Source organism: Bufo gargarizans, chromosome 2, assembly GCF_014858855.1.
Source record: "Bufo gargarizans isolate SCDJY-AF-19 chromosome 2, ASM1485885v1, whole genome shotgun sequence".
Lineage (NCBI taxonomy): Eukaryota > Metazoa > Chordata > Amphibia > Anura > Bufonidae > Bufo > Bufo gargarizans.
Genome location: NC_058081.1, coordinates 175800282 through 175811961, shown reverse-complemented (window position 1 = coordinate 175811961; position 11680 = coordinate 175800282). Strand labels below are relative to the sequence as shown.

Here is an 11680-nt window from a genome sequence, read left to right as displayed (position 1 = left end):
ATTCACTATTCTCCCTTTTCATAATGGCGGCTCTGTCTAGTCTGATCTTCTAAGCTTGTTCTCAGCAGTCGTTTCACTATACTGTCCTCATACACGTTAGCACGGTGTGTAATCTGACATGTACCTAAACCTTCTCTGTCTTGATAACAAGAGAAAACTGTACTGCTTTAACTTTCTCTTTATTGGTAGTAGATTGACAGGAAAGGTGAAACTACTGAATAGAACAGTAGTATTTTAGAACATATACATCAATAGTACATTGTACAGAATAATCTGCTATACATACAGTACATGAGCTATCAGATACAAGAAACATATAATATTATATGTCACATAGATAGTGTCCTTACCGACTATCCTTGAAAACAGGCTGAATAACAGATGATGGAGCAGGAAAACCAGTGAGAGTGTGTGGCTCCTGAGACATAAGATGGTGGCTGCTTGCTATCCCAGCACAAGACTAAAACGAACCAGGAACTACCCACAATGCCCTGGGACTCCCATAATGCATAGGAAAAACAGGCTGGATAAAATACATGAACTTATCAATAGATGGTGCTGTTACCATACAATATAATGCAAATAAATTACAAACACAGTTAAAATACAATGTCAAACTGATAAACACACAGGAAACAACTGGATCTGAATCTGGGGACAGACCAGTTTTCGTCTCGTCTTTTCATTAATTTTGGAGGGACGTCCAGTTCTTTGTAATGTCACTGTTGTGCCATATTTTCTCCACTTGATGATGACTGTCTTCACTGTGTTCCATGGTATATCTAATGCCTTGGAAATTCTTTTGTACCCTTCTCCTGACTGATACATTTTAACAGCGAGATCCCTCTGATGTTTTGGAAGCTCTCTGTGGATCATGGCTTTTGCTGTGGGATGCGACTAAGAACATTTCAGGAAAGACCAACTAGAGCAGCTGAACTTTATTTGGGGTTAATCAGAGGCACTTTAAATGATGGCAGGTGTATGCCGATTCCTATTTAACATTATTTTGAATGTGATTGCTTAATTATGAACACAGCTACATCCCCAGGGTGTGCACACTTATGCAACCACATTATTTTATTTTCATTTTTTCTTCCCTCCACCTAAAAGACTTCAGTTTGTTTTTCAACTGAGTGGTACAGTTTATAGGTCACATTAAAAAGGTGGAAAAAGTTCTGAAATTATTTATCTTTGTCTCATTTTTTTACATCACAGAAACCTGACATTTTAACAGGGGTCTGTAGACTTTTTATATCCACTGTATATAATATAAAGATATTAGCCCTACCCCCCAAATAATGATACAATCAGGTGGTCATTTATTATATAGAAATAAGTCTATGTTAACACCTCTGTACAGCGACAGGATAGCACCGCCATACAGTGACCCGATAAAAGGGTATAGGAGGACACAGTACAGGGAATGACTAGGGGCACTGCACAGGGTGTGGTAAGAGGGCACAATGCAGGGTATAGGGGGGCACAGTCACATGACCCTGTGACATTAAAAGGTCATTATTGTTAATGCGGTTCATACGCCACCATAAAGAGAGGCAGAGGAGTGAGACTGGGGTGTGATTATGTGGCTAGAGATAAAAAAATAAATAAAATGTAGCTTGTCAGCCAGTACAGGCCCCCAAAAATTTAGTATTCACCTGACATAAAAGGCTTTTTATGCCACTATACATACAAAAGGCAAGGACCATTCTTTGTTCTGGGTGGTGGCGGATACGTGTGGGCTGGCATGAGGAAATTCAATTATATGTGGTCATCACAGGTGTTGAATTCCTCCGAGATCCATGCCTCATTCATTTTAAAAAATGTGTGGGGTAGTCCACACTGTCGTGAGCTAGGAGAGTGCACTTATCGGTCACAATCCCCCTGTTTCACTGAACGTCCTTTCGGACAGGACACTCAACGAGGGGCAAGCCAAGAGTTCCATGGCAAATTGTGCCAGCTCTGGCCACAGGTCAAGCCTGCACACCCAGTAGTCAAGGAGCTCCTTGTTTCTCAGAGCATCCACATCGGCTGTTAACCCGATGTAGTCGGACACCTGTCGGTCTAGGTGTTCCCCGAGGCTAGATCCAGAGGGCGGCTGACAATGGGTTGGCTGCAAGAATGATCTTATATCCGAAGTGACCAACACATCTTCAAACCGCCCTCTTCTTGCAGGCTCGGTAGGATTGGTACCCGCACCTGTTTTGCTATGGGTTGAAATTCCTCTGCCAGTGACCGCAACAGCAGAATGCAGCATCTCTCACAGCAAGGCCTGGAAATTCTGCATTCTGACAGCCCTCTGAGATGCTGCTAACATGTCCGCCATTTTGTGTTTGTATTGGGGGGTCTAAATACGTTACCACCCAGTACAGGTCCTTGACCTTTATGCTTTTTATACGGCCCCCATTTGCACTAAATTGGTAGCGGTGGAACGCCCTGGCTCCTGATCATCACCCAGGAGAATGTCCTCCTCGGTCTTCTCCCCCCAGCCACGGACAACACCAGGGATCCCCAAAAAGTTTAAAGCCTACTCTTCTTGCTCCTCCTCCCCCTAGCCACCATTCTCCTCTGACTCCTCTTCAGACTCCTGCTGACTTGTCTCAGATGGAGTAGCCCCCCCCCCCTTCCTTGGAATTCATTCAGCATTGTGACTTCCTCATCTTCCAGTTCCTGCTCCTCGACAGCTTGATCAATGACACGACACAATGCACGCTCCAGAAAGAAGGCGTAAGGTATTATGTTACTGATGGTGCCCTGGCTGCGACTGACCAGTTTGGTGATTTCATCAAATGGCCACAGAAGTCTGCATGTGTTGTGCATGAGCAGCCACTGGCGCAGTGAAAAGTAACCAATCTCTCCAGAACCTGTCCTGCCTCAGAGTTTGCACAGGTAGTTGTTAACAGCACGTTTCTGCTGGAGAAGCCCATCAAACATATATGTACAAGGTGGAGTCCATTGCGTCAGTCACAAATAAGAAGTCTGATGAGCAGGTGGTGTCGCCGCTATAATGGACAGATTTTCCTGGCCTGCCACAAGACGTCCTGGACCTCAGGGTATTTGGCTGCGAATCACTGCACGACTAAGTTCAGGACGTGTGCCATGCACGGCCCGGTGTCATTTTTTCTGTTTCAGCACGCTCAGCAGATTGGCACCATTGTCGCACACCACTTTACCAACTGTCAAATTGAGCGGCGTTAGCCACTGATCGGCCTCTGACCGCAGAGCTGAAAACAGTGCAGGACCGGTGTGGCTTTTGGCTTCCAGGCACAACAGCCGCAGCACAGCATGGAAACATCTCACCTGGCACGTCGATTAGGTTCTGGGGAGCTTGGCGGGTGCAGCAGAAGAGGTGGTGGCAGTGGAGTCAGCAGAGGAGGAGACGGAGGATGGAGGAGGAGGATGAAGAGAAGAAGAGGCAGGCCTGCATGCAATCTGTGGTGGTAACACCAAATCCACACGGGTGCCACGAGTTACATGCTTGCTTGCCATCAGAAGGTTCACCCAGTGGACAGAAAGTTATGTACAATCCCTGCCCGTGTTTGCTAGACCACGTGTCTGTGGTCAGATGTATCTTGGCACCCACACTGTGTCAGAGATATATTAACCTGTCGCTTTTTGGGTTCTGACAGCATTGCTCCCACTGGGCTCGGTGATGGTAGGCCAGGTGCCTTCTTAAGGCGGTCATCCCTAGTTGAGTGTTGGGCATACCGCGACTTATGCGTTGACAGCAAAGACTGCAGATGGCAACAATATTGTCAGCAGCTGACATGTTAAAAAAAAAAAGCCCACAATGCGGAACCATGTGCCGGCTTTCTGGGAGCGCAAGATGTGACAGTGCATGGTGGATGGCTGGCTCAGATATATTTGCAGTCTGCTTTTTGCCTCCTGTGCGCTGCGAGTTCTGCCTGCTTCTCCTCCTTATCTGCTGTTCTGTCTCTCCCTCTGAAATCCCCTCCTCTTCCTCTCTTGTGGGCACCCACGTGATGTCCATCGACACGTCATCATCTTCACCTTCACCACCACTGACATTAGAGATCGCGGAGTAGGCAGCAACAGCGGGGACCACCCTCCTTGGGCTGATCTGGGTACTGTCGTCAGACCGCTGGGTGGCAGCTGTTGATACCTCCTCTTCCAAAGCCAAGAATGGCTGCGCATCTGTAAGGTTTGGAAATGGATGGGAACATAATTCCTCTTACTTGAGTGGAGGGGCTATGGTGGTGGTGGTGTCTTAGCGGGTGCACACAGAAGAGTGAGGAGGGTGCAGATACAGAGGATGAGGAGGGTGCAGAAGTGAAAGGCTGAGTAAGCCACTCAACCAACTATGGTGCGTCCTTTGACGTAATCGCACGCACCTTCTCCAACTTCCCACTTAGGCTCCGGCCTGGTGCACCTGCCCGACCCCTTCCACCCCTGCGGAATGGCCTGCCTCTTCCTCCGCCTGTCATTTTCAAAATGAACCTGTGCCAAAGTCCCTAGAGAAGAGCCGTATTTTTGGCAGGCCTCAATCAGTTGTTAGTTGAAGTAGGTATATCAAAACCTGCAAATCTGTATTTTGTGGATGCAGGTATATGGAAAACCTCTATCACTATTTTGTGGAAGCTGATAGATCGCAGCCCTCAAATCAGTATTTTCTGGAAGCATACAAATGCACTATAATTTACTTTCTATATTAGAAAATGTATTATAAGTATATCACACCCCTCTGTGCATCACACCTATCGATAGCAGAATGTTACCAGTCCTTAACAGGACTTTTGTGGCCCTATTAGCTAGCATTTGGTGTCCCTAACAGCCTGTCCCTGTCCAAAATGCAACCTCTCCGTAACACTGGCAAAAGACAATGTGAAATGGCTGCTAGTTTGGGTTCTGTTATGGGGTTGGAGGTGTGTCCATGTGCTTAAAACATCTCAATTGGCTGTCCTGTCCCACCTGATGGATGTGTCATGGGTCAAAGTTCAGCGCAATGCAAAAGAATATGGCGCGTGCGGACATAGCCATATGTTAGCATGTTCGGCGGACGCGCAAGGTTTGCGAACCAACCGCCAGGCGAACCACAAGGCCATCGCTATCCAGGAGTAGCTCCAAAAATTGCTGACTCTGAGGTTCCGGTCTCGATTTTTCTCTGTTCAGGATCCAACCCATCTTCTCCAGGATCTGAGACACTTCCTGTACTGCTCCAATCATCAAAAAGTCATCCAGGTAAGGAATAAAAAGAATGTCCTTCTCACTGATATGAGCCCCCATTTCTGAGATCACCTTAGTAAATACTCTCGGTGCCATTGAAAGCCCAAAGCAAAGGGCTTGAAACTGCAGCTGTCTGACTACTCCCTCTAGTTCCACTGCCATTTGGAGAAACTTTTGATAGTCCCGATGAATAGGTACATGAAAATCTGCATCTTTTAAGTCCAGTACCACCATGAAGCATTTTGGAAAGAGATTTATAGCTGAATTTTTTTTTTTTTTAAAGCAAGAAACCATTTAGCTTTTTTAAATTTATAATCGTTCTGTAAGAACAGTTTTTTTCAATAAAAAGAGAGGAGAATAAAACCCTTCTCCCTCTTGTCTAGTGATGAGCGGCAAGTACCATATTCGATTTCAACGAAATTCGTGAATATTCGTCGAAATCGAATATTCGTCATTATTCTTGTTATCGCGATTAATATGCGATTTAAATAATCAAATTTTGATTTTAACTTAGCGCTGCTATATTCCATATTCGTTAATTCTAGCCTAATATGGAATATAGCAGTGCTAAGTTAAAATCGAAATTCGATTATTCTAACTTGAAATAATCGAATTGCGATTTCAACGTAATTCTCAAATCCGACAGTACATTCTAGTATATGGAGACGTTCCCATGGTGATGGGGACGCTCCATGAGCACAGAAGTCGGCAGAAGCGGCAACGGGCACTGACTGGAGCAGCCAGGAATCCAAAAGGACAGGTAAGAACAACTTTAGGGAAGTGGGAAAGGAAGGGAAAAAAAAAAAAAAAAAACACAACACACGAATATTCAAAATATCAAATTAAAAAATTCAATATTCGCGCTCAACACTACTCTTGTGCCCCTGGAATTGCAATCAGAACTCTCTTTTTGAATAATTCCAACACTTTCTGTAGTATAGTTCCCCTTCTCTCTTCAGTGGTCTTTGTGACCACAAACCTTACCGGAGGAGCAGAGCTAAACTCTAGCTTCCACCCCTGACCTATAGTGTCTAGGATGCATGAACCGCTGGAAACTTGTTGCCATGCAGGAAGAAAACTGGCTAGTCTTACCCCTGTAGGCAACCTGGTGTTATTTTTGGTTGTTTGACTTTTTCTTATCACCCAAGAATTGACTGAAAAACCCTCTTCTGCCTCTCCTTTGTGACCTAAACTTATACTCTGTCTCTTACCTCCTTCTCTACTACCCTAAAAGGGACAAAAGGAGCGGTCAGATCTCCCCCTAGCAGAAAAATTCTAGACTGGAATTTTTCTCTTTATCTTCCGCTTTCTCTAAGCGTTCATCTAATGCTGGACCAAAAAGATACTCTCCCTCGCAGAGAATGGCACATAACCTTTTCTTAGAAAGCAAATCTCTACTCCAGCCCTTTAGCCATAAGGCCCTATGTGCAGAGTTAGCGAGAGCAGAAGATCTAGCCGCCAGCCTAATAGAGTCTCTCGAGGCATCTGCTAAAAAAGCTGCTGCCTTCTTAATGGTAGGAAGCCCCGCCAGGCTTTCTTTCCTAGGACATTTGTTTTTAATCTGATGTTCTAGCTCAGAAAGCCAAACAATTAAGGAACGGGCTGTACAAGTAGGCAATAGAGGGTCTGCAGGATGATGTACCAGCTTCCCAGGCACCTTTCAAAAACCCATCTGCTTTTTTTTTTATCTAAGGGATCCCTAAGAGCACGTGTGTCTTCAAAGGGAAGACACGACCTCCTAGTTACTTTTAAAATAGCTAGTTTAGGAACTTTGTGCCAGGGGGCACAATCTGTTTCCAAAATATAAACCCCCTTATTGGGCCTATTCCACTCTCCCTTAATTAAAAGGCGTTACATTCTTATGGACAGGAAAACATCTGATGCCCAATTTCAAGCCCACCAAACATCTTATCCTGCACAGATTTTGGCTCCTTAGGCCCATTTCACATGGGCGTCGCGTGTGAGGGCCGGATAGGAAGCGGGTGTGTTGCTGGAAAATGCGAGTGCAAAGAGTTTTAATGCACATGAGAAAAATTGGCATGTTTGGTACCCAGACCCAAAAGTTCGGCTTTGGGTTCAGTGTTGTGTAGATTTTATTTTCCCTTATAACAGTGTTATAAAGGGAAAATAATAGCATTGTTAATACAGAATGTCCTTAGTAAAATGTCCATTGGGGGGGGGGGGGGGGTTAAAAATAACAAATTTAACTCACCTCATCCACTTAGTCGCGTAGCCGATCTCCTCTTCTTTCTTCAGGACCTGGCAAAAGGACCTTTGATGACATCACTGCACTCATCACATGATCCATCACCATGGTCCTTTTCCTGCCAGATCATCAAAGAAGAAGAAAAGAAGCCAGGCTGCACAAACAAGTGGATCAGGAGAGTTAAATTATTATTAATATTTTTTTTTGTAACCCCCCCTCCATCCCTAATTTACTTAGCATTCTGTATTAAGAATGATATTATTTTCCCTTATAACCATAGGGAAAATAATAATAATCGGGTCCCCATCCTGATCATCTAGCAACCATGCGTGAAAAAAAAAAAAAATAAAAAAAAAAAACACAAAACACACCACATCCACGCTTGCTTGCGATTTTCACGCAGCCCCAATCGCTTCTATGGGGCCGGCGTTGCGTGAAAACGCAGAATATAGAGCATGCTGGGATTTTCACACAAAGCGCAAGTGATGCATGAAAAGCCCCATAGAAATAAATGGGTCCGGATTCAGTGCGGGTGCAATGCGTTCATCTCACGCATTGCTCCCACGCAGAAAACTCGCCCATGTGAAAGAAGCCTTAGATTCCTCAACACCCATGGTCGATTTTACTGCTTTTAATAAACTGTCAATATCTTCTACTGGGAAAAAGGGCCTTCCCATTTATTTTTCCTCTTCTCCGAAAGAATAAGACGAGACGTCAGAACATTGGTTTTCAAAGGAAGGGGGAGGGAAAAAAAAAAAAAAAAGTGCTTCATCTGCTACCTTCTTGTCAATGCAGGTCTGACACAGCTTATTCCTATATTATTCAGAAGATAAAAGGGCATCTGCATAGCGCACTTTCCTTATTCTTCCCCTCAGTGTGTGTGAAATATCTCTATCTCGAGGAAGGCTCTAGCACTGAGCCGAAACATCGCATTGCCTTATGGGTGAATACATTTCGTTTTAATTATTGGAGTGCTGCCTATTTTTATTTTTATTCTTTACATACGGGGTTTGTTCATCCCCATTTGGGCTGTTGCACACACCTGCCTTTTACCTTGACGGTGCTGCGATTATATATTTATTATTCTCATCCAGAGAAGTGTGACTATAAAGTATTATTCTACAAGCTGCTGCTCTAGCAAATGGCCAGGGTGCGGCTTCCCCGTCTGCTCTGAGAGGCAAGATCTAACATTTAAAATCAGCTATAGACCACTATAGTTATCAGCATAGAGTATAGAGAAGCTTAATGCAGAGACCATTTTACACTGAAGCTCCACGCTGGGCACTCAAAAGAATTTGGCACAAAAAAAAACAAAAAAAAAAAAAACACACACACACACACACACACACAAACAGCACAACCTACATTTTGTTAAGTTTTTATTATCAGGAGTAGTGAGAATATAAGCCATTATTCTGGTAGGTTCTGTTCTAGCAAGTGCAGTGGAGTAGGAGCCTACTGTGAAGTGCTCTCGCCGCACTGACCTTCACGGCACTTTCCTTTGCACCGAGTGACAGAGGCAAGGGCTAGAGATGAGCGCATTGACTTTGGATGAAACATCCGAAGTTGATTTGCATAAAACTTCAGTCCAATACTGTATGGAGCGAGCGGCACCTTGGAACCGAACCAGAGTTCGGAAAAAGGTTTTTTTTGCGGTAAAAATTAATCTAGGAAGTTATTAGGCAAAGTCACGCGAGATTTCATGAAGCAATAACTTCAGCTCATCTTTGCCAGTACATTCTAATACTGTACGGAGCACTCGCTCTGTACAGTATTGGACCGAAGTTTTATGCAAATAGACTTTGGATGTTTCATCCGAAATCTATTCGCTCATCCCTAGAAAGGGCCTGTGAAACCATGCAATGCAGCCAGTACTTCAGTGAAGCCTCACCTTTGTAAGAGCAAAATCAAATTTCATATTTACACTACTCCTAATAAACCTCTACAAAGTGTTTGGCCTGCAGCCCCTACCTAGTGCTATCAACAGTTTAGTATGGTCAAATATGCTGACATACTTCTTTAAACATTTGCAGCATAAAATAAAAAAACTTTATTCTTCTGTCATCTTTAAAAAACACAAGCCCTTAAACTTCTTCAATTATTTAAAAAAAGACACAGACTAAATACAACCTATTAGTGCCAACAAGTCTGTTTCAGTAATTACTTCCATTTCAGATGAAATAACAGATTTAAAGGGGTATATACAGTTGTTTTCAATTAAGCTTGCTTTGAAAATCCCTGGAAAGGCTTCTTTGGGGAGTCTAGTGGCAGCCACAGGATGCAACCACCATGTTTCTATATGACTTTAGTATAACATTGGCACCATCATCAAAATACAACACTGATATTCCTTGGAGTTCTCTAGGGGCACAGCAAGGTTTAGGAACAGTGTCTGGATTAATAAAGTGAACTAAAGTTTGGACAATTGCATGATTAGTGGCATTCATGTAAGAATTCAGTGGAAAAGCACATTCTCCATCACAGTAATATGCAGCATAGCCTTCTGGAGCAATGATCCAATCTTGCCAACCAAGATCACGGAAACTTACATATAGTTCATGCTTCTTACATGCCTGTTTCAAGAAACGCCGGCCAGCATTAGTGCTGCTGCTGCTCATAAAACTCTCGGTGAGATTACCAATTGGAAGTTCTCCTTGCTCTTTTGATGCCTTGGCCTTCTCCAGATTCCAATGTTTTCCACTGGTAGACCTGACACTACGGAGGTGGTTCGTTTCAGATCTAAAAAATGCCACAATAAATGGCTGCTTCTCCTGTGGACCACTTCGGCCAACTAGACCTACAAATCCTGGTTGAATTCTTCTGTGGTCTATAGTCTCAACCATCAATTGCAGGCCAAGACTGTACTGTGGATTCACAACCCAAGCATTACTAGTTGAAGTAATGTCAAATGTCAACCATCCAATGTCTGATCCATAGATAATTTGAGTATCAAGCTTCAGTAACTTACTTGTGTTTTCTTCAATCACTTGGTAGACACTTATCTGGTAGGTTTCATTATAGGGGATTTGATTTTTAAATATTCTTAGCTCGGCTGCTGTCAATTGTTCCCCAACAGGTATGTCTGCAAGATTAAATCTCAGTTCCTTACTGTAGCATTGGTGACAAACTTCAGTGTCATTCTCAAGCAGATTTACAAAACTCATTACTAGATCAGCATCAGCAAGAAAGTGGTTCTCCTGTGGACCAACAACTGAAATTTCATTATCTCTGAGAAATTGTTTAAAGATAGAGAACTCTGCATTTTTTTCTTCTCTGACATTCACTGAATTGTACAAATCCATCATGAACGTTGGAGCAGATGTAGGTTTCTCATGTAAGTGAGGTCTTGGTCTATGTGACAATCCCAAAACAGATAAAATTTCTTTTTGGATCTCTCTGCGTTCTTGGCCTCGTAACCTTCTGTGTACAAAACTGGAGTGAATGCCATGTTCAAGTGTTGAATCTGCTGTTATAAGTCTTATCAAAATGTAACATACAAAGATATTGTTTGTAGAGGTCCTTCTGTTGGATGCTTTAAATGTCATTTTCACAGGTTCTTACTGCAAAAAAATAAATAAAAATACTGTATATAAAATTATTAAATCCACAGACCACAAATATTAATCACTGGATTAACACTAACAATATTCAATATGGAGAACATTAAGATCAACGATTTAGACAACGGTCTTAGTCTCTGCACAGACAGTGAATGCGTAGGTCTCTACATAACTTTGGCTCTTCCTCCAGCAGGCCATGCGACATTCTAAAATCTATGCCAGCTCCCTTACTAGCATAGAATTATAGGGGTTGTCCCATGAAAAATATTCTACAGTTTTCAAACCAGCACCTGCATCTGAACACTTTTGTAAGTGTATGTAATTAAAATGTTTGCATAGCCACTGAGTTATTCAATAAAATAAATCTGTATAGCGCCACCTACAGTTTACTTATTTCTCTCACCTGCTCACTGAGAAGGCCGCACATGCTCAGTTTCATCCTACAACTGGCTCCTGAGCTGTGATAGGGAGAGCATGGACACGCCCCCTTAACTGCAGCAGCAAAGACACTCCTCTTGAGCTTTCGGCTTGATATAAATCTAGCAGAGCAATGAACGGGGAGATCTCTGGATCCATGTGAGGTACAGGGCTGATTCTAGCTTTGTTAGAAAGAAATTGGCATGTACTATATGATGTCCGATTTTAATTTTTTACATTAGTCATGGGATAACCCCTTTAAGTCACTTTCCATGCCTGCCGAATATGAAAAATGCAACTCCAACATTCTGGTGCA

General features: G+C 43.2%; 1 protein-coding gene across 1 annotated transcript; it reads right to left on the bottom strand.

Annotated features, from left to right (window-relative positions):
- Window positions 1–9648: 9648 nt before the first annotated feature.
- LOC122925739 (bone morphogenetic protein 7-like) lies at window positions 9649–10932 on the bottom strand. The gene has a single exon (XM_044277090.1). It carries the CDS (start codon window positions 10930–10932, stop codon window positions 9649–9651), a length of 1284 nt encoding a protein of 427 aa, XP_044133025.1.
- Between the last annotated feature and the right edge of the window lie 748 nt (window positions 10933–11680).

Coding starts and splice junctions, on each gene's coding strand:
- LOC122925739 (XM_044277090.1), bottom strand. CDS start 10,932: ATGACATTTAAAGCATCCAACAGAAGGACCTCTACAAACAATATCTTT.